Source organism: Teleopsis dalmanni, chromosome 2, assembly GCF_002237135.1.
Source record: "Teleopsis dalmanni isolate 2A chromosome 2, ASM223713v2, whole genome shotgun sequence".
NCBI lineage: Eukaryota > Metazoa > Arthropoda > Insecta > Diptera > Diopsidae > Teleopsis > Teleopsis dalmanni.
Genome location: NC_051847.1, coordinates 128,567,431 through 128,591,221, shown reverse-complemented (window position 1 = coordinate 128,591,221; position 23,791 = coordinate 128,567,431). Strand labels below are relative to the sequence as shown.

Sequence of the window (23,791 nt, the reverse complement as noted above, 5' to 3'; positions counted from 1 at the left end):
AACAAGTTGCGGCTTATTTTGTAGTGAAATGCACCTGCTTACCCTGGGAAGAGTGCCTTTATACTGAAACTTTACTTGGGGTTGGGATATAATTTAAAAATAAAATTAAGAAAAATCTCAATTTACGATTAAGCAAAAGCTACTCTGCTTTATTTATTTCCCGTTTCATATGTTGAACGAAATAAATTGTCTTTTACATATGTTTATTTTACACTTCTTAAGTGGAAGGGAAAGTGTAAACCTATTAATTTTAACCGGTGAAGAAAGCAAGGGTGTTCTAAGAATTGTTTTTTATCTTTAGAATTGATTTTCTTAAAGTTTTGCTTTTTTATTTAGAAATCTGTGGAAGGCAAAGTAAAGAATGCTTGAATAGTGACAGAATGAAAGACATCTCAGAAAGTTCATATATCATCAAATGAGTAGTAACAGAAATGTTATATGAGTTAAGCAGAAGGTAAAAAACTGACACAGACTTAACAACAAACAAATGTATTATAGTAGATATTACTCTTTCTCGATGGAACTGCATATATCTAGATCCAAATGCGTTTCTATTAAAATAAAAAAAAAAAAAAAACCTGAGGTTATGATTTGCGTTAAGAATCAAAATTGAATGAAAATTAAGAAGATTAAGGAAACATATTTGCTTCTCCAACCTAACTTGATATAACCCGTTTTTCGCGAACGTGAATCCTAAGATTTTTCCTATTTGTATTCATTAAAGCAGAAGTTAGAAAATCTACTTCAAAATTTTTATATTTTTGTTCAAATTCTTGATATTGAATTACGGCTTAAATGTATGACCTTATGTAGATATGCAGGTCATGGCATAGACATGTACTCACAATAGGCTTACAAAGAGTCTACAAATTAAATGATTCCTGTTCCGTTTTTAAGATTTGCACAAAAAATTTTATCAATTTTATGTTCTGAATATAAAATAGCACAGAGGACAAGTATCTGTTCTTACCTTGTTATATCAATTAGAAGCGAGTTATAATTCTTGCAATTTCATACATATGCTTGTAAAGCTCTATGTTCCAATACCCAATATATTTAAACAAGCAAACTTCCATAACTCGATCTTCTATAACTAGAATTTTCTATTACAAAATTACAAAAAGATTCTTTAACTTGAAGTCTCCATAAGCCGAACATCATCTTTGCAAAATAGTACTTTGAGTTATTGAAGTTTGACTGTACAAACCGTTACTTCCTTATTAAATTCTTCTGTATAAAAAAGTTTGATATTCAGAAATATACTTATAAAAGTTTAATAGAAATCAACTATCCACATAAAAGTTTGTCCTTTATTTCGTATTACTGAACATCCATATAAGCTACGATGTCAGATATCTTCATATGACCGCAATATAGTAATAAGCCACCTCAATATATTGAATTTTGAAACAAATAGCTTGATAAATCATGTATTCAAAATATTTCTTCGAATTATGTTATAGGTACATTATAAAACTATCATATAAAACTGAATATAATTATTCAGAAACCATTTTTAATAAAGCAATAACTGTTATAATAAGTGGAGTTATGTCTTGTGGGATCCTTATAACCAATTTGAGATGTGCTGACAACACAATGAGAGACTGCTGTAAGAAAATGTGGTAATTTAAATTTAAATTGCAATAAAATACAATACATTACATATTATAGAAGGCAAAAGATATACAAGAACGACGAAATTGACGAAGAAATGGTTCATATATCACCTGAAAGTACCAGAAACCGCTTCATATTCGTAACTGGTTAACTTCTCCATAAAATTCTTTTTCATTTTATTTACGATTCTGTGATTTTAATGTTATTTATATCGCCATGCCAATCATATTTTTTTATAATATGATTATCCACATTGTACCTGGACGTGATGCAGCTTAATATTTAGTTCAACGCAAATCTTTTGTTTTCTGAATTCTTTCATGGAATCATAATAATTATAGTTGTATATGAATCTAAGTAATTCACCAGTTTTACTTAGGCCCAAATTATGACTGTCTTGAGACACCAGTGGTTTGGTGATGAAGGCAACCTCAAGCTAAATGAGCTGCTTGCATTACCAAGAGATGTAGTTACGCGAACGGAAGCCTCTCCAGCTTTAACTCAATAACGACAACTGAGAATATAAGGACGAAAAGGACCCAAGTAATTACGTGATCTACTTCGGCTAATCCTTCAGTTCAGTGGGGCCACTTGCTGGACGGTGCGCTGCCCAACGTCCCACCATAAGTTGACCCAAATTAAGGGTACTTTTGTTGCACTTTTATTTAATAGTTATTTTAATCGTTGCATCCCCTCTATCAGCAGTGCCTCGAAGTCGTATATATTGTTCTTGTTTGCCATTCACAAAACGAATATGCAACAAATATGCAATAACATGCAGGAAAAACCATGTGAACAGCCTCAGTAAAAAAATTTCTTCCTAAACCACTCTTAAGACAACAAACACACAAAAAATAAAAACGCATATATAACTAATCGAATATAAGTATTTTATCACAATAATTTATATATATATACAACATATTTAAATGTTTCCAAAAATCCCTTTAAATTATTAAATATTTAAACATCAGTAAATTTAAATCTCAATGGAATATTGGGTACATTAAAAAGCAATGGTTTAAATGCATTTTCAGTTGAGTGATTAAATTCTACTTTGAAGTTCCTTATTATCCGAGCCACGCCTAATTCAAGTTCCAACTCCACAATTCGCTTGCCAATACAAGCTCTGGGACCGAAACCAAATGGCAAATAAATAAAAGGATTTGTTGCCTTCATGGAAACAGGGCATTCTTTTGAATCTTGTTTGCTTTGTCTAATCCATCTTTCTGGTAAAAATTCATCTGCTTTTGGAAAATGTTTCTCATCTTTAACTAAGTTCTCAGCAAACATGAAGACCATTGTGCCTTTTGGCACCTGATAACCACTCAATACAGTATCATTTTGTGTTACACGTGCATTTCCAGCTCCTAATGGATAAAGTCTAAGTGATTCTTTAATACAGGCACGCATGTAGTTTAACTCATTATGTATGGCTTCAGTAAAGGGCGTATTTTTCTCCGGCATTAGTCGTAGTAATTCTTCACGTAATTTTTGTTGCTTTTCTGGATTCTTCGCTAAACACAACATAATTCCAGCAAAAGTGGTAGTAGTCTAAAATTGTAAAGAAATAATTAAAGACATATTGAAATATGTAAATAAATTTTTATATATATATATAAAAATATATAAATATATGTATAAATATTACAAAATAATTTTTTATTACAAATAAAAAATTGATAATGATATAATAAATAAACTAAATACCGTGTCGACGCCTGCCATCAACATATCCATCGCCATCACCATTGCTGTTCTTTTATCGATGCTGAGAAGTTTTTCCAAAACACTCTTTTCATGTTCTGTCTTCACTACACCGTTTTTACGATCTTCTTCCAAACGCTCTAGTGCGTTCTCTATGTACTTCAATGTTATATTCTGTACCTCGTCTAATATTTGCATTAATCGATTGAAATCTGGAGTTTTTATAATTTTCCAGACCGGTGGTTTAAATTCAAGTTGACCAGCCAAGTAGAAAAACTCAGTAATAATCTTAAAAAGTTTCTTAGCTCCCGGGTCATTGCGATTCGTTTTTATCAAACCAAGTTGTTTATCCAGTGCCACAACTGAAACTGATTCAAATGTCCAGCGATTTATTTCATCCTCGAAATTCGCAGGAACTTCCAGAGTTTGTGGATCACGGATTTCTCGAATTCTGTTTTTAACGAAAAGAAAAATTAAAATGCAATCAAATAATATAACTTATTTATGGACCTATCAACAAATTCAGAGTTAATTTTGCACATTTTATGTATATAAAATTTGGCATTTTTGGGCTGCATCAGTACCGGATTAACAGCTGAACGAAATGTTCCCCACTTTTCGCCTTTACTAAAAAAACAAAACAAGATAAACGGATATTCTTTTACTGCTGTTGCTCTTTACAGTGAATTCTTACGTTGATATTAAGCCATCTGTGCCTTGGAAGAAATCTACTCTATGTTTTTCACGATGGTATGCCAAAGTTTCAGAACCTGGACGATCTGGCCAAATACCTTCATTCCGGAAAACAGTTTCAAAATCAGCAGGATTGAATGTTAAAAGCATGGGTGGTCTACCAAATACCGCAGGCATTAAGCAAATGTCACCGTACTTATCATGAAATTTGTACATCATCTTGACGCTATTCAATTTATGGTAGTCTCCACCAGGTAGAAAGTTTCTTAAGAAGCGAAATGCTCTTTCATTAGGAATTTCATTGAAAGGACGTGCTTCCTGCCATTCCTTTTGAAACACATTTTCAGTGTTTATTTGTGTAGCTGCGCTGGTTTGAAGACGGATCTGTTATATATAAGGTGGAGTAGTTAATTATAAAGATTATTAAAAAATACAATAGAAATTGAATTACTATTTATTGGCTGCATTTGAATGCAATACTATTTACTGTATATAATAGTATAAAAAATAATAACGATAAGATTATGATAATGTTTGTAATATAAATAATCATTGAAAAAAAAAGTGCACTGATAAAGCGATTCATTTATCATTTATGTCTTAAGTACATTATTTATATAAAAAGTACAACTAGAAATATGTCATGTAATCATAGTATTGTCACTACTATTTTTTTAAATGAATAAAGTACATTTCTGATTTAAAGCAGAATGTCAAAAATACTTTAGAAATTAATCAACAAAATCCTTTCCTATTTGAATAGGGTTTATAAAAGCTACGAATTTCTTTTTATAATATATAACTAAATTAAAAAACAATGGGATTGGTATCATATTAATAAAAAGTTCACCCAATAAATGACGAGATAATATTCACAAGGGAATAAGTTTAAATGACAGTTATGTGTAAAGGAGGTTGAAATAAGGGAATATAGTATTATATTTTTATATAGAATCATCTAGGAAAATAACAGAAATTTTGTAATAATACTTTATAATTCAGCTCAGTTCTGAAACTATGTCGAAGGTTTGAAAAAAATCCATTATCATCATAATCCCCAGAAAATAACAGCAAGTAGAGCTTCTCTAATTAGAGAGATTTAAGTATATTTCTTTATCCAATTATAATGAAAATTGTATGATCAGAATTGGAAATCCTGTTCATAAGATTCACACGTTGAATTTGTCTGATTTCTTTCAGAGACTTATTCTATTGACCTTTATCAGCACTGCATGCTATACTAAATAACAGTCTGTGGAATGTAATAATTGTTTGGTTTGACTTTGATTCTTTTTTGAGTATGTTTTAAAGATGCTTGGTTGGTTGCAGAAGCAGGCCACATTCCTCGCAAGTACCCTAGTATAAAAGAGTTAAAATTAATCCATCCTGCCGAATTTAGATAATTTAATAGATCTTTCGTCTTTACTAATGAACAGTCTGATAAACTATCAAAAAAGTATCTTCCTAAGAATTTATATCCTCTGGTTGCCCAAGCCGGACATTTACAGAGAAAATGTATTATGGTTTATTTTTCTTGCGGGTTTCCACAACTTCTGCAGTGAGGATTATGAGGAATACGCAGTTTTTCTGCGTGGGTTACCATACACGAATGACCAGAAATAACTGCAGTTAGCCTTGCAGTGTTCTTTTGATGAGTATTGAGGACCAATTTTCCGAGGATCAAAAGTGCTTACAGCCGAAGCTTTTCTACACAAATCAACAAACCCAGTTTTATTTTGAACAGAGCATAGTTGCGTAAACCATCCGCTATGTTCTATGATTGTTTTGAATTTGATATTTGAAGCAATAGACTTCGAAAATGTCAAACGCAAATCCAAATTGAGTTAGAAGTTGTGTAGAATACGTTAAAATTGCTAACAAATCGGTTACAGATTATAAGGGTAAATTGCCAATCCGACAACTGAATTCGGAAAACTTGACTTAATTTAAAATGACTCTAGACTAAAAGTATACGAATTTCAGACAAGAATAAAGTCTTCAAAATCCGATATGATGAAATTGAAGTCATCTGGACTAATATTCGTTATAGAAACTCAGAAAGCAAGTGCTGATTGTGGATAGTTTATATCGAAATCTGTAAGGGTTGTGTGAATAAGTCACGTAAAGAAGATATGAGCCAGTGCAGACTAAAACATAGTTATGTATAAATTAAAAATAAGTGCTTAAGAACTATTTTTCCTATATGGTAGTCCAAAATAATAAGTAACTCTCGACTTTGACAACTCTGTTAGCAGGTAAATATTGAGAAATATATTTGCCAACACTGGTACGAGTATAGACAGTTTGCGAATTAATTATGGAAAGTCAGCAATGATATATCTCATTTAGTATTTAAGTAGTATAGTAGTATCACTTCAAGTATAAATTGCAGAGTTATCCAAATTGTATCCGATGTTTATCATAACCAGTTCCCTTCGGCAAAATATCTTATGGTACATATCGACAGGAGTTTATTTTAGGTTCTTTAAAAGAAATGCTCCAAAATATTGTTGCCTTTTTTAAATAAAAACGCGATTAAGATACAAAAACAATACTTTTATGCTAATTTAGTTCAATATTTTTGTTATATTGAAAACAGTACTTGTTTTGACACGATTTACTTTATGTATAAAAACAAAATGTAGACATAGAATTTTACGTTTTATTAAAATTTTTACTGTATTCTAATAGACTTTATCTTGTGTTTATATTTTTAATATTTTTAAACCAAGGCAAATACCTAATAGAATATGTACTGAATGAAAAAAAAGAACCTATATCGTTTTAACTATTAATTAAAAATAATCACGGTGTCCAACCATCAATTAACAAATTATTGTTTATAGCAAAAAAGTTTTCTAAGGTCACCGTATCATTTATATGAAGTGCATGTATATATCAACATATTTCTATATATATATTTATTTATATACATGGTGCTTTTAGTTTTTATTTATTTATATTATCAAAATATACTTTCTATCTATAATTCACAAAGCAACTATAATTATATTTTCCGTTATTGTTTGTTTGTTGTTTGATAATAAAAGCACTTGAATCACCTGTTGAGTAGATAACCCGCCTAAGATATTTGCGCAACTTGGATTTTGCCCCACTTGAAGTATTTTCGAACGCAACATTTTTTATTTGAAATATTTCAAATTTTTATTTTGCACTGAAAACAACAACAAAACAAGTTAACTAACTTAGTCAGATGTTCGCGTGAAGAAATTGCGTTTAATACTAAAATGAAAACTAAAAAACGTTGTTGATTGACCGCTTTTTAGAGCCCAAAATCATTAAATTTATTTATTTTGTTATATTTTGTTGTTGTTGTTTTTGCCTTTCCTATTGCTTTCAAGTTCATTATCATTTGTCCAAACGATTTCACCAGTTGAGCGCACAACACTCAAAATAAAAAAATGTATCTGAGCTTTTAATGTATCTTGAGCACAAATTTCATGCGCACACACAAAAAATTTTTTCTTCAATGGAGAGAACATTTGAGTTTGTGCACCAAAATAAATACTAAATTAGTTAAATATTTTTTTTTTATTCATATTTTTCAATATCAATATTAAAGCTTTACGTCATGTACAGTGGACAAGAATAGAAAAAAATTTTGTTAATTTGTTATAATTAACCCTTTAGCGACCCTTTTTAATTTCTTTATTTCTTTATATATTAAGTAATTTTGAGGAAAAATAAATAAAATGGATTTAAAAAAAATTAAAATATTTGTTTTTATGAAATTTTGACGCTGTTTTACGCGATTTAAATTGAAATAAGACTTTCTTTTCGGTTTTACAATTTTTTTCACAGTGTAGCAATTATTTAATGTGTTAATTAATATGATTACAAGTAATAAATAATATATACTATTTGACTCAGATAAGAAAATATTTATTTAAAACAGAAAAAATTATTATTTATATATTTAAAATAGTATTTTTTCAAGTAAATACAACAAATTTTTTAAATAATTTTTTTATTGCTTATTGCTTGGACTACTCTATGCTATGCTTGTGAAAGCATTTTGGATGACTCTGATAGTATCGAAACTATTTCCCCAAAAGTCAGAAGTAGCATGGTCTTAAATAAAAATACTACAGTAGCCGATCAATAACATTAAAGCCGATCAATAACATTAAGGGCTTTTAGCGATTTTACAGTACCCTGTAATTACCTGGTTCTTAATATTTTAGTTGAACTTCTGCACTTCTGACCCACAACGCACAATTTTTAAATAATAGTCTCATCGCTAATAGTTTTTACTTCTAAGTTTAATTGACAGTGAACGCGTCTATTTAACTGTAAGGTGACTCTTTTGGTGACTGACATGCAACATTCTAGCATTATGTTCAGTTTATTTTGAATGCGCTACGTTTTATCACCAGTTATAACTCTTTATCATCCTCAACTGTTTGATATATTTGCAATTTTGAATATGTCATGGACCTTCAAAAGTCTAATCAGAACTCGGTTGGCTGTGTATTTCAGTCCCCTTCAATGCGTCTTGCAGTCTCAGTTGTGCTAGGGGTGCTTATTCAAAATTTCAGAGCTTTTCATTACCGAGAAGACTAAAGTAACAAAAAAAACATAAACTATGGACCAAAAAATGTAATCATTCCTGTGTTTATTTTTAAACATCTCTGCATTTTGATACTCACTGTTTATTCAAAATTGTTTTTCGAACGCTGTGACATTGAAAAAAATTTATAGTCAGGAGGCAATATTTAGTGAAGGCCGAATTTTGACAGCAATAAGAAAGGATTCGATAAGTTAAAAAATCTGTAGTCAGAAGGAAATATTTAGTGAATACCAAATTTTGACAGTAATATTCGAGAGACATAATTGATCGAAACATCGAACTGAACAATAAATAAAAAACACACTATTTAACTGTTAAAATTCACTCATATATACCATTTCGTTAAGGTTTTACTCTCACATTCCTTGCATGTATGTTTTTACCCTCACATTCCTTGTATATTAATTTAACAATCATTTCATGGGAACCCGAAACACTATGATATTTTGCAAATATATTTTATTAACATTCATATTAAATTGCGCAATAATATGTAAGATTTGGACTACTCGGGCACGCCGATTTAACAAAAGATTATAACTGGTTTAGCAATTTCGGATATCTTTTTTAATACGCTATATTCCGAATGAACTTACTTAATCATATATTGATGATTACAATTGAAAACTTTTTTCATGGACAAGACTTACGAAAACCGATCTAACACCAACTTTTATAATTAACAGTAAAACCAATAATTGTTGGAATATTAGGAATCTTCCTAATGACGTCAAAATCGAATTGTCGTTCGAAATAAAAGGTAAAGTCCTAAAAAAAAATTTAATTTAATTGTTAGTAGTTTTTGAATAAAACCTTTCAGGCTGTAAAACTTAATATCTCAAAAACTGAGTTGTATTAAGATATAGTGCATTGGTAAAAATTTATCAAAATTGTTGACCTTCCTCAATTGCTTGCGAAATGAGTTTGAGCTGGAAATTAGATGTATGCTAAATAATAATATAATTAAAAGTCAGAAAAAATTTGTTTAAAAAGTCCAGAGCCTTAAAAGTTTTAAACTCTTTTACCTACATGCCATAGTTAATATCAGTCAGTACGAACTTCAAATTCTTTTAAAACTAAAAATACGATAACTACCCTTTAACTGGTTTTAAAACAGTTAACAAGTAAAATCTGAATATTCTTAACTACCCAACCTAATATTAAGAACCATTTAATTCCAATTTACTCCGAATCAACCATTTACAAAATATTACATTAAATATTTACAATTAAATAAAGCACAATTACCCAGTATTGCTTTACAATGTTCCAAGGTGTGACAGAATTCAAACAAACCGACCAAAATACGACATTTGTTGAGTAAATAATTATTTAGTTGTGATAATAAGTTGTAATAATGTAATTAATTTCTTAATATATATTTGTGAATAAATCAACAAATCTATGTAAAAACTTAAACATCGATAAACTTAAATTGTAATGGAATATTAGGCACATTAAATATCAAAGGCTTAAATACATTTTCAGTTGAGTGATTAAATTCCACTTTAAAATTCCTTATAATCCGAGCCACACCTAACTCTAGTTCCAACTCTGCAACACGCTTCCCAATACAAACTCTTGGACCAAAACCAAAAGGCAAGTAAATAAATGGATTTGTAGTCTTCATAGAAGCGGGACATTCAGTTGAATCTTGCTTCTTTTGTCTTATCCATCTTTCAGGTATAAATTCACTTGCCCTGGAAAAATTTGCCTCATCTTTAAGCACACTTGCAGCCATCATGAATACTTGTGTGCCCATTGGCACCTGGTAACCACTCAATACAACATCATTTTGTACTGTACGTGTATTTCCAGGACCTAAAGGATAAAGTCTAAGCGCTTCTTTTATGCAGCAACGCATGTAATTTAGCTCCTTACGAATATCTTCTGTGAAAGGCGTATCCTTTTCTGGCATGAGTCGAAAGAGTTCCTCTCGTAGTTTTTGTTGTTTTTCTGGATTTTTTGCCAAACACAACATAATGCCGGTAAAAATGGTGGTCGTCTGAAGAGAAAAATGATTAATAAAAACTGAATGTTAATATGTCTTCGTCAATAAAAAAAAAAATATCTGTATTCTAATATACTTTTTGCCAAATATATGATAATTTACTTATAAATATTTCAATATTATTTAAATAATTAAATGATGTTGAGATTATTGATTAAAGTGGAAACAGAAATAAGTCATCATTTCGAAGATATATAAAATGTATAACAAAGTTTTCAATATTTAGTATTGTATTTTGTTTTATATTCAAGTAAATAATAAAACTTTCAAACGTCTCATATATAACTATATACTATACATATTTGATTGCTTTATATATTTATTTTATTGGCATAAATCTGCATTAATTCAAAGATGCTGATGATATTAATTCAAGTATTACTGAACTAATTAATTGTTAACGTTACTCTTGCAAAAGTAGTGGATTATTATTTAAATTTAATATCAATAAGATAATAACTAATTAAATACCGTATCGACGCCTGCTAGCAACATATCCATAGCCATCACCATAGCTATTTTTTTATCGATCCTCAATAACTTTTCTAAAACACTCTTCTCATGTTCCATTCTCACGACACCGTTTTTACGATCCTCCTCCAAACTGTCTAATGCATTCTCCACATAATTTAATGTAATACCTTGTACCTCATCCAAAAGTTGCATCGTACGTTTGAATTTTGTAGTGCTTATAATTTTCCAAACTGGTGGCTGAAATTCCAGTTCAGCTGCCAAGGTGAAAAGCTCGGTGATTATTTTTAAAAATCTTCTCGCTGCAGGATCATCCCGTTTATTGCTGATTAATCCGAGTTGTTTATCCAGTGCCACAACTGCAACTGATTCAAGTGCCCAGCGATTTATTTCGTCCTCAAAATTAGCCGGTACTTCAAGTGTTTGTGGATCTCGTATTTTCTTTATTCTGTGTTTCAACAATTATGATATTTACAACAAAGTTTAGTAATTGAAATTAATATACACACCTTTCAACAAATTCTAAATTGATTTTACACATTTTGTGTATATAATATTTAGCGTTTTTAGGCTGCATAAGTACAGGGTTGACAGTGGAACGAAATTTTCCCCATTTCTGCCCGTTACTAGGAATAAATAAAACAATAACATTTATATTGTTTGTACAGTTTATATTGTTGTCTTACGTAGATACTAAACCATCAGCTCCTTGGTAAAAGTTTGGTCTATGTTTTTCGCGATGGTGAGAAAGTGCTGCGAATCCTGGACGTTGTGGCCAAATACCTTCATTTCGGAAGACAGTTTCGAAGTCTGTAGGATTGAATGTCAAAAGTATTGGAGATCTTCCGAAAAGCGAAGGCATTAAGCAGATTTTGCCATACTTTTCATGAAATTTGTACAACGTGTGTACATAATTCAAGTTGTGATAATCTCCACCGGGTAGAAAGTTACGTATGAATCGGAAAACGCTTTCGTTTGGTATATCCTTAAAAGGTTGTGCTTCTTGCCATTTTTTTTGAAATGTGCTTTCAGTATTCACTTGCGTAGCTAAGTTTGTGTGAAATCGTGTCTATTAAAGTAGAAGTAAAAGGTGATGATGAATTTATGTTATAATATCAGAAAAGAAAAAATATAATGAAATGTAAGGCATACAGTTGTCATAAATTGCTCATATTTTCCTTACCAATCTGTTAAGTGTGCTTGAATAGGGATTAATATTGTAGCAATATTAATATTTAGATAACTGGCTTTCTGAAACTAATTTCAATATGGGTTCAAAAGGAATGAGTTCCGCTATAGGTGGCTTTGTATGTTTAATTAGTTATATCAGTTATAGTATATATATTTTGTTGCTTTCAAAGTAGACTCCAATGATTAATATCTAACTAGACCACAGCTTGACCCAATCTACCACATAGTTTCTATAAGCTAATTGACATATGGTTATTGACTACTCCTGCGATTTTACAGTTAAGGCCGCAGATAGTTTTTAATACCAAACAAAGTCACACAGGAGCATGTTAACTGATTACAGTGCTTCACCTATGCACAATCGTAGATAATAATAAATACTAAAATATAATATATACTATATAATTAAAATAAATACTAGAAAAACAAGTAATTGATATTTATTTCAATCTATTCTTTTAATTTCTTCTAACGCATGGTTTTACTTAACTTAAACACCTAATCGTTGTTTAGGGCAGATAGATCAAAATCTTGCGCTGTTATTAAATATTTGACTTAGAAACTATTACAAGTTCATGATAGATCCAATTCCTTGTCTATAACATTTGCACAAAATAAAAAAACTCCTTTCAATATTAATAGCAATATATAATAATCAATTACTTAATTTTAACCATATTTATCACATTTATTTTCGATTAAATCAATTAGTATTTTCACATCTTTATTATCCATAATACACTTTATTATCATGTTGATTTATTATTTGTTTGTTATTATTATTTGATGTTATGATAATATTTAGAATCACCTGTGAAGTAGATAAGCCAGCTACGATATTCACATAACGTAAATTTTGTCCTATACGATATATTTTGGATTGTATCATTTTAAACCGAAAATATAAACTTAATATTTTTCTTATATCAAACGAATAAATTGAAATGTTTTCGCTAGTAAGTTTCTTTCGACTCTAACTAAAATATTTGTTGATTGGCAGTTTTTTGGCAATCACTTCAAATAATAAAATTTACCTATCGTTTTCTTTATTATGCACCTACGAACTGAAAATGAAAAGGTGTCATTCAGCTTATCAGGACTTTATAGTCATAATAATGCAAATAAAATTTTGATAAGTTCTACAAAATATATCGATTATGCCATATCATTTGAACTATCCACCTACTTATCTAGCTTAAAGTGTGTCTGACTGCATTTTAATCGAATTGAATAAGTACGAGGTATCGGTTAAGCAGAGAAGTATGACCTCTGAAGATCTATTCAATTGCAGACTTAAACATAAAGCGGTTAATTAGTTAATTTAAATTTATATATAATTATATATAGATAATTATTGCTTCTCATTGTTACATGTAGAAATAAACGAATAAAATTAAAATGATGACTTAATTAATTTAACTGTTTACGACTCAATTTCACCAAATGAGAGGAAAGGATAATATTCCTTCTATTGTGTTTTAGATAGGTTTCAAATTGGACCCTAATGGCAAGTTTTTCACTGGTGCAGTTTCAAACAATGGGAGCTTTAAAAATTTTATTGAGAAGTATCATTAACAAAAGAGAAGTAACGTATTTGAAACTCTGAAATAAAATATGTTATTTTTAAAGCAATAAAAAAACCAAATTTAATCTAAATAATATAAAATGTAGATGTATTTTATTTGATTGACAATTATGTTTTTATTTAATCTAATACTGCAATATATTTTTATAAACTGATTATACTGAAATAAACTAATCAACACATTCAGATAGGTCAGTTTTTTGTTCTGTATACTTAATTCCATGCTATATTTAATAATGTATCTATAAAACTATTTCACAAAAAAGTTTATAACCTACCGCCGGCTTATCTTAGAAAATAGAAAAATTCGAAGACCTTGAAAAATAAAAGTCAATGAACAGTAAAAAATAAAATCTAAAAATTTTGATTTGATTAATAAAATTTGAGTGACTGATAGGAATTGTAATTCATTTTATCAATAATCGCAATATTATCGTTAAAATGTATCAGCTGGAGATAATAGTTTTTAACAATATTGTTGTTTAGAAATTGACTCTATTTGGTTGCAAATAAGAATTGGAGAATAGAAGAAGGTAATAATTAACTGTTTAAGTTCCTACTTTCTAAATAGATATTTTAAACATCATCTGAAATTATATTGAGAAACGATTTTCATTTTCTGTGAATATATGGATATGTTAACAAACAAAATTATCCCACAAGCGATAGTAAAAATGCGCAAATAATTATTGAAATTCCATTGCATACAGACAATAGATGGTGTGGTATTTATGTTAGTCTGAGGATGTGGTAGGCAAATATTGTTTTTGAGTATCTGTGTGACTATTCCTTGTTTTAGAGGAAAAATTTGGCGGTCTAAATAAAATATACATATTCGTGATCAGCATGGTAGGATAAGATAATTTAGTGATATTTATGGTTCCATCTAGTAGTCTTACTTACTCTCTCGTCTGTGTTTTTGTCTGAATTTCATTTGCAAGCTAAGCTCAAATACAGACCTCATCGAAAGAAACTTGTAGAAAAATTATTTTTGAATACCGACAGATAATGTCCTGATGGATGAAATGTATTACTATTAGTATTATCCATAGAAAAATTTCGACGAAAATGGGTTGCATATGCAAGCCGCTGCGTACTTTAGATTTTTTATCGATAACTATATAAATAAACAAATTAAAGGTATTTATCAACACTCAAATACATTAGATTAAAGTGGGTGAGAAAAATTAAAAGTGTTAGTAATCGGGACAGTAAGAATGGCTCTGCCTTAAAACGTAAAACTTTCAGTGACGACCTTTTAATTATATTGTGCACATTACATAAATACTTGGTTATACTAAATTCATTAATAAAGCAAAAAAAATATAAAAGCGCTTGAAGAATTTCTTCTCTTGTACACTTACTTTTTTTTCAGGAATTTTGATACATCCAAAAATTCAGTTTAAGGCAACAAAAAAATTCAATTTTAAATTATTACAGGATTGCACCATATCTGCTTCTTTCCCATGAGCGCCGAATTTCTTAAAACTCCGCTGAAAGTAATACAATACTACAGGTTTTCTGAAATCCTGAGAACATCGAATAATACCACCTCATGAAAAACATCAACAATTCAACAAAACCACAGCATATACAATTTATTTCGGATATACATTAAGACCGAAAAGTTTTCGGAAATTCTCATTTAAAATTCGCGCGCTGTATATTTTTCGATATTTTAAGTTTATGTAGTTTGGCATCAATTAAGGACAATTACTATGCCAAAAATGAGCGCGATCTGTCAGACATTTCGTTTACGGCAGCTGTTGAAACCAGTTCACCTCAGTAGTGCGTTGCGAAAAAAACAATGGAAAAAAATATTGAACAAAGAGTTTGCATCAAATTTTGTTTTTCGAACGAAATTTCGTGTGCAGAATCGTTGCGAATGCTACAAAAGGCTTATGGGGAATCAGTTTTATCGAAAACTCAAGTTTATGAGTGGTACAAAGCCTTTCAGGACTGTCGTACGACCGTCGAAGACATGCCGCGTTCTGGACGACCTTCGACCTCTACCACCGACGAAAACATTGAAAAGGCAAAGGAAATCGTGTTCAAAAATCCTCATGTGAGTGTTAGAGAGATAGCACGAGAGCTAGGCATCGGTCGTGAGATGGCTCGTTTGATTTTGGTGGACAATTTGTGTATGCGACGTGTCAACGCCCGGCTTGTTCCGATTCACCTCAATTTGTTCAACATTATCAACGATTTTAAGGCCAAACATTCAATAAATACCATCGAACAGCCACCGTATTCACCTGATCTTGCACCGTGTGACTTTTTCCTGTTTCCCAACCTCAAATTACCACTCAGAGGAACGCGTTTTGAATCCATAGAAGACGTAAAACAGAATTCGCAGAGGGAACTCAAAGCCATACCGGAAAGCGCCTATAAAAAATGTTTTGATGATTGGAAGAAACGTTGGCATTTGTGTATCGCTTCTAATGGAGCATATTTTGAAGGAGATAAAATAAATATTGATGAAGGTTAAGAATTTTGCGTTTTATTTAAAATTTCCCGAAAACTTTTCGGTCACAATGTAGAAAGCAAATTATTAAAAGCAAGAGGATTATATTATTCAATTATATTATTCATTTGTTAACTATTGTTAATTATAAACAGAAACTAAGAAAATTGAGGTAGCGAAAACAGCGAATTTTTTGATTTGAAATCAGATTGTATACGTATTTTCATGCTACTAAATATTTCCATCTAATTAATAACTAAAAACTTGTTGACTACTAGTTCGATAGTAACTCTAGAAGCTGTTAATGTGTTCTGTTGAAACCTAGGAACTAGTGAAAAAACATTGGTAATGACTACAGAGCTTTGCAGGGTAGTTATTCAGGTTGAAACAGAGACCGTCTGTACTCCATCTGTATATCATAATATTTTAAATAAATTAAGGTGATTATTGCTATATTTATTAAAATAAATTCAAGCAAGAAAATTTTATATTATATTATTGCATCCAAAATGATTTAAAACAACTGGTCCTTTAATTGAAATATTTTTGACTGATTTTTTCATTTAATTCTGATTAAAATTTTGCTGATGGAACAAATATAGATATTTAAGGCAAATTTAAAATACCGCTTTTAATAAATGTGATTATAAATCAATAATTGAAGTTTGGCGGTGAATTACAATTTCATTTCTTTTAGGTTTAAGTACTCAGGTCCAATACCATTTAATAAATTTAACTGATACATATTTAAGGTTTAACCTCACTTAAAAACAAAATCATCTATATAGAATAAATGGGTCTTAATAAAATGACTAAGGCATGTAAGTAAAAATTAAGATATAATTATTATAATAGTCCTTTATTATATCAAATATACTTCATTTTATATAAATAAATTCATTAAAAAACTATAAATCAATAAACTTAAATTTTAATGGAATATTAGGCATATTGAATATAAGCGGCTTAAACGCGTTTTCAGTTGAGTGATTAAATTCCACTTTAAAATTCCTTATAATCCTAGCCACACCTAACTCTAATTCCAATTCTGCAATACGTTTACCAATACAAACCCTTGGACCATATCCAAATGGCAAGTAAATGAAAGGGTTTGTTGATTTCATTGAACCCGGACATTCAGTTGAATCTTGTTTGATGCCTCTCCTCCATCTCTCAGGCATGAATTCATTTGCTCTTGGAAAATGTGTCTCATTTTTAAGTAAACTTTCAGCCATCATTACAACTAGTATACCCTTTGGCACCTGATAACCACTTAATACCACATCGTTTTGTAACACACGAGTATTACCAGGGCCTAGGGGATAAACTCTAAGCGCTTCTTTAATGCAGCATCTCGTGTAATTTAGCTCCTTACGAATATCTTCTGTAAAAGGCGTGTCCTTTTGTGGCATAATACGAAAGAGTTCTTCGCGTAGCTTCTGTTGTTTTTCTGGATTCTTCGCCAAACACAACATAATGCCAGTAAAAGTTGTAGTTGTCTGAAAATAAAAATATATTGAATTACTTAAGACGACCATAAACTTTTCATAGCTACAATTTTAAAATGTAAACATCTTATAAATTTACTTTTTCTGATATACTAAGCGCGATCAGCTTAGTATATACAAAAGTTTATATAAATAACAATTTTTATTTTGTTTTAACTTTTATGTGGTATAACACGGATTCCATTTTCTATAGCGAAGGAACGAGAAGTGAGAAAATCTAATATTTAATTAACTAGTTTCTGGTAAATATCCAATGACCACTGATATCAGCGATCATTGCGAGCTAATTTGCTTAGTTGCTTATATATAGTTTTTATACTAAAATTGGACGCATTGAAACTTAAACGCAGAACTCTAAACCATAAATCATCAAGGTGCCGTTGTTGATTCCAAACAATAATTTTGTTTTAGTGTAAGACTAATCAGTAAAATAAATAGTATAGCAATGGTCGAAATTATAGATAAACTATAACTAATTTATGTACCGTATCAACGCCTGCCAGCAACATATCCACAATCAACACCATTGCTATTCTTTTGTCGATGCTGAATAACTTCTCCAGAATACTCTTCTCAGCTTCATTTCTTATTGTACCATTTTTACGATCTTCCTGCAATCTCACTAATGTTTCCTCTATATAATTCAATGTAATATCTTGTAGTTCATCCAAAAGTTGCATTACACGTTTGAATTTTGGAGTGCTTATAATTTTCCAAATTGGTGGCTGAATTTCGAATTCGCCTGCCAAAATCAGAATTTCAGATATAATATCGAAATATTTCTTTGCTACGGGATCATCACTATTATTTCTGATCAACCCAAGTTGTTTGTTTAACGCCACAACCAAAATTGATTCAAGTATCCAGCGTTTTATTTCATCCTCGAAATTTGCAGGTACTTCAAGTGATTTTGGATCTCGTATTTGTTTTATTCTATTTTTCATAATTAGGATATTAAAATTCGAACTAAATAACTCAAGTTATTGAACAGACCTTTCAACAAATTCGGAGCTAATTTTGCACATCTTGGATATATAGAATTTAGCATTTCTAGGCTGCATAAGTACAGGATTAACAGCTGAACGAAACTTTACCCATTTTTCTCCATTACTAAAAATAACTATATGTTAACCATTAATTTTTTCCATTTCAATCGACGGCTTACCTTGGTAATAAACCATTAGCTCCTTGATAGAAGGTTGGTCTATGTTTTTCACGATGGTATAATAGTATTTCCAGGCCTGGACGATTTGGCCAACTACCATCGTTTCGGAAGATGGTTTCGAAATCTGCAGGATTGAATGTCAAAAGTATTGGAGACCTTCCAAAAAGCGAAGGTATTAAGCAAATATCACCATATTTTTCATGAAATTTGTACAACGTGTCTGCATAATTTAAATTGCGATATTCGCCACCAGGTAGGAAGTTGCGTATGTATCGAAGAGCGCTTTCGTTTGGTATATCCTTAAAAGGACGTGCTTCCTGCCATTCTTTCTGAGACACTTGTGTAGCTGCATTTGTTTGTGATCGTACCTGCTAAGTACAAATATAAAATAACACAAACAATTATTTTATAATAAAAAAAAATTGTTATACAAAATTGTCATATAATTCTTATATTATCATTTTGTTTCGTAGTATAAGCTATTGTATATATATATATGGTTTTATAAAACAAAGTGTCTATAAACAAAGAGTGTAGTGTCACTACACGCATACAGGTTCACCTAAGTAATGGTGATAATAACTAAAGCAATAAAACGAATTAGTAAAATAGCTAAGCTCCAGTATTTGATGGTGTGATAAATATTATCAATATAATAATGTATCGCACAAAAATTCTATACAGTTGGAGACACTGCATATTGAAAAGTGAAGTTGCAAGAAAACCTCATAAATGAAACAGATCACCTTAATATTTCTGTAATTGTTGTAGTACTTAATAAATTTATTTCACTTATATATTTATATTACATAAATTTAGCTTTGAACTGATATCGGCGACTTAATGATCATTTAATTTACACCTTTGAATTTCGTTTTTCTGTTTCTCGTTTTAGTTTTGTAGTAGTACCTACAAACTTTTGGGGAGGATTCGTCTTCCCTCCACCACAACAACTAACTCAAGCTACAGACTTAAAATACGTATAGTGAGTTAATTTGCACAACTAAAGTGAAGTTTTCCTATTTAGAACATTAAACTTTATTAGTGTACTATTCCACTTAGTCGTTTTTATTTCTGAAGACATTGCTAAGAAGTCATATAACATATATCAGTCATATCCCGTCTATTATATGAACTACATTGATATCCTTAACTGGCTGGGTAGTTTAGTTCGAGATTTAAAAATATATCAAAATAATAATTGTTGAAGTTTTCCTTTGAGTTAGTGCACTTGAGCACTTTTACTCTTTCTTAACTCGAGGTATTTTTAAAACCCCTCTTTGCGCCTTGACTAGATTATTGTTTATCACTTCATCAGACTAACCAATAATTGACCTCAGACCACATTGATATCCTTAACTGGCTGGGTAGTTTAGTTCGAGATTTAAAAATATATCAAAATAATAATTGTTGAAGTTTTTCTTTGAGTTAGTGCACTTGAGCACTTTTACTATTTCTTAACTCAAGTTATTTTCAAAACCCCCTTTTTATGCATTGACTGGATTATTGTTGATCACTTCTTCAGACTAAGCAATAATTGACCTCAGATCTGCATTCCTCCACTAAGAGCCTGTAACCATTCTGAGATTTGATAGCGCGGTGTTGGTAAGTCTGTCAGTTTTCACAAATAATTTCAGAGCTCTATCCTTCGTTTGTTTTTTGATCGGATCAATCATGAGGCCCCTGAGGATATCATTCGTCCTAATGTACCATGGTACTTTGAAAAGTGTTCTCAGAGCCTGATAACCATAATTAATTTGTCGTTCAAGTAGTTTGATTGTATCAGATTTTGAAGAACTTGTTTAGGCGTTCTAGATGTAGTGGCTTCTCTCGGCTCATTCTTGTTTTCGAAGATAGACTGCAACCAAGAAAACATCATTACTCATCATTATTCAGAGGCTGGAAAACTGCCAATAAGTAACAATAAGTTTAAATGTGGATTAAAGCATCCGGCACTCTCCCAATGTAATATATATCACGTTTAAAATGACGATCATTTTTTTACACATCGAGGATTGAAAGTTAATTAAATGAAAATTTTACACATTTAACGAATGTCTGAATTAGAATCTTTAACGAAAATTTATTGGTTTCGACTAATGTTTTTAGAGTACGCACAAATAAATATCAATTACTAGGCCTTATATATACCACATACATTTATATTAAAATCAATTTATTTTTATATTTATTTATTATTCATAATAAACATTATTGTATTCCACTCTTGTTGATTTATTGTTTGTTTATCGACTATAATTATTGTTTGGTGTTTAAATAAAATTTGATATCACCTGTGAAGTAGATAAGCCTGTTACGATATTGACATATCGTAAGTTTAGTCTCACATGAAATATTTTGGATGATAACATTTTTAACCAAAAACTTGAACCGTATTAAAATCTAATAGCCAACGGCGAAATTGAGATGTTTTCGCCAAGAAATTGCGTTTAGTTCTGACCCAATAATTTTTGGTTGGTCGCTTTTTGACTATCACATCTAGGCATGAATTTGATTTCTGGCTCTCTTTGTTATACCCCAATACGTAGAACGTTGAAAGCCTTTTACAGGTTTATAAGAAGTTTATACCGCACACAATTTATTGGCACTTCTGATAAGCCGACAAAATTTAATGATTATGTCGTATATTTGTATTTCAACCATAATATAAACTAAACAATTAAACAAAATTCTGATCCCAGAGTACTGCTGAGATTAGGCAGATAAAGTTTGCACTCTTAATGAGACTGAATCAGTTGAACTAGCATGAGGTAATCCATATTAACGCATCTGTACCGTATTTAGAGTTAGTAATGATTAAATAATGAGTCCATTCGCTCTGATGTAATTTTTTTTTATTTTTATTGATTTTAATTCAATGGCAATGAATAGGTCAAGTATATCTGATAATCGTCTCTGCTCATTAACATTAATGACATAAAAATTACATTTTATTTTTATTGCTAACGGTTCTTTATGAAAATTCAAATTAAAAGGCTGACGCTTTTTTTGCTATAAGCGGATTATATTCTGTCTTTATACGAGGGTCATTATTTATATTTTGAGCCTAATAATAAAAAATATTAAAAATATTGAAAAAATATTGTTGGAAATTCCTCTTTCTGTCTCAAAGTATTCTCCTTTATGATTAAAACACAAATAATAGTGATGATTTTCCGAAAAAAACAAGCGTTCATTTGTTTGGAAGTGCTTTGAGCGCGAATAATTTTGGTAGGATTTAGTTCAAATACTCATATAGTCGACTGCTGTTTACATTCCTCATTTATCCATGATTGATTACCTGTTACAGTCTTATACGAGCATACGTCTTTCGAAGAACCACCATTGTACTTGCACTTTTTGAGCATTTGTGTGCACCAATCGATGTGAGTATCTTTTCGAGATTTCATCAAATGATGGGGATCCAACGAGAACAAACCTTTCTTACGGCTAAATGATCGTGCAATATTTTATATATGCTGATATGCTGGTGGAACTAATGCCTGGGGTGTCCTCAATCTTACAGTATGCCGCAGGACGATCTTGTATTATTTTTGCACAGGATCAATGTTTTCTGGCACAAACAAATGATTTTGGACGGCGTTCACTGACTGAAGAACTGAGCCCACATTTAAAGCATTGTACGAGTACCAGCATTGTAAATAACGCAAATACTCCTAACGGTCTAAGCTAGGTTATCTCCAATAATGTAAAACATTTTTATGGAAACATCAGAAGACACCTGAGAACAATCAGTGTTGTCAAGGCACAAAATATACATAGTGACCCTCGTGTGGCAATCAATTATTAATAACACAGAAGTGATTTGAAACTTATCTGTAATATATTAGAGATGTATTGCAACACACTTGGTCCACCAGTCTTTGAAAGCATATAAATGGCTTACAATTAGTTTTCAGAAAACATGATCTATGAGTATTCTAAGAGACCCTTAAAAAGTAAATTTATAATAATTATACGAGTTATGCCATTATATGAGGAATGCTCAACCTATATTAAGGAAATTATAAATTTGATGAGATTTAAGTGCTGATATTTATAATTTAATGGGCACATTTTATTTCTACATATTATAATTACAATATAAATTATTTTAATTGAGATATGTGCTATTTGAAATAATTAACTCACTTACTTTCTATATTTTTTTTGCTGTTAACCCTTCCATCACAAAAACGTAGGTCAGTTTTTTGTTCTGTGCTTCATTCTTTTACCATTAATATCAATTTTTTTTTAATATCCAGAAAGCTATAAAAATTTAAAATAATTTAAATGAAAATTGTGTTTTAAAGAATAGCCATACATAAATATGGACGCACAAAAACCTTCCACTATATAAAGTCAATGAACAGCAACAATTAAAAACTTATCATTTTGTTTCGATAAATAAAATTATTGTACCTGATAAGAATTGCAATTTAATTTATGAAACTATAGAAAATTATTGCAATATTTGGAAGAAATAAAGCAATTACTCAAAATAGGGCTTTATCTCAAAATTATGGCTTTTGGGGGAAACCAATATTTGGCTCTTAATAACAGAAAGGAGAAAAAGTGTTGAAAAATGTTGATAAAATTCTACTTTAGCATAATCCACTAATATTCTAAAAAAACGATTATAGCTTAGATATGACAAACAAGACCCACAAAAAAATTATGTATGGATAAAGTTTTATCTTCATACGTATATATTACTTTTCAAGCTGACAATTCGCTGTAGCCAATGATATGTACTTCCAATGAAAGTGTTTTATATGGGGTTGT

At 30.3% G+C, this 23,791-nt stretch overlaps 3 protein-coding genes across 5 annotated transcripts in view; all 3 read right to left on the bottom strand.

Moving 5' to 3' along the window:
* Positions 1–2,536: 2,536 nt before the first annotated feature.
* On the bottom strand, positions 2,537–7,266 carry LOC119684252 (cytochrome P450 CYP12A2-like). Its single transcript, XM_038098258.1, has 5 exons — positions 7,083–7,266; positions 4,022–4,404; positions 3,838–3,954; positions 3,331–3,778; positions 2,537–3,174 (listed from the first exon to the last, which is right to left on the bottom strand). Exons 1-5 carry the CDS (start codon positions 7,158–7,160, stop codon positions 2,584–2,586), a joined length of 1,617 nt encoding a protein of 538 aa, XP_037954186.1. The 5' UTR covers positions 7,161–7,266; the 3' UTR covers positions 2,537–2,583.
* A 2,759-nt stretch (positions 7,267–10,025) lies between these two features.
* LOC119682829 (cytochrome P450 CYP12A2-like) lies at positions 10,026–13,231 on the bottom strand. The gene is made up of 5 exons (XM_038096346.1): positions 13,096–13,231; positions 11,780–12,162; positions 11,603–11,719; positions 11,094–11,541; positions 10,026–10,616 (listed from the first exon to the last, which is right to left on the bottom strand). The coding sequence occupies exons 1-5, from the start codon at positions 13,171–13,173 to the stop codon at positions 10,026–10,028; spliced, it is 1,617 nt and encodes a 538-aa protein (XP_037952274.1). The 5' UTR covers positions 13,174–13,231.
* A 3,990-nt stretch (positions 13,232–17,221) lies between these two features.
* The window catches only part of LOC119682232 (cytochrome P450 CYP12A2-like), a 58,909-nt gene continuing 52,339 nt past the window's right edge, over positions 17,222–23,791 (bottom strand). The window contains exons 1-5 of one of the 3 annotated variants that reach the window (XM_038095609.1): positions 21,301–21,445; positions 19,007–19,377; positions 18,835–18,951; positions 18,327–18,774; positions 17,222–17,832 (exon numbers count right to left, since the gene is read on the bottom strand). In XM_038095609.1, coding sequence (XP_037951537.1) covers positions 17,242–17,832; positions 18,327–18,774; positions 18,835–18,951; positions 19,007–19,377; positions 21,301–21,378 — 1,605 coding nt within the window. In that variant the 5' untranslated portion in view covers positions 21,379–21,445 and the 3' untranslated portion in view covers positions 17,222–17,241. Of the gene's footprint in view, positions 17,833–18,326; positions 18,775–18,834; positions 18,952–19,006; positions 19,378–21,300; positions 21,446–23,791 lie in introns of those variants that run through there. The other 2 variants (XM_038095610.1, XM_038095611.1) reach the window with 2 other exon arrangements.

What these genes read in the sequence shown, in the direction of transcription:
- LOC119684252 (XM_038098258.1), bottom strand. Translation starts at nt 7,160, where the DNA reads ATGTTGCGTTCGAAAATACTTCAAGTGGGGCAAAATCCAAGTTGCGCA. An exon ending in AACTCTGAATTTGTTGATAG is followed by an intron (nt 3,779 to 3,837) that starts GTCCATAAATAA and finishes CGTTAAAAACAG; the next exon opens with AATTCGAGAAATCCGTGATC. An exon ending in TGATGGCAGGCGTCGACACG is followed by an intron (nt 3,175 to 3,330) that starts GTATTTAGTTTA and finishes TTACAATTTTAG; the next exon opens with ACTACTACCACTTTTGCTGG.
- LOC119682829 (XM_038096346.1), bottom strand. Translation starts at nt 13,173, where the DNA reads ATGATACAATCCAAAATATATCGTATAGGACAAAATTTACGTTATGTG. An exon ending in GCTGATGGTTTAGTATCTAC is followed by an intron (nt 11,720 to 11,779) that starts GTAAGACAACAA and finishes ATTTATTCCTAG; the next exon opens with TAACGGGCAGAAATGGGGAA. An exon ending in TGCTAGCAGGCGTCGATACG is followed by an intron (nt 10,617 to 11,093) that starts GTATTTAATTAG and finishes TTTTCTCTTCAG; the next exon opens with ACGACCACCATTTTTACCGG.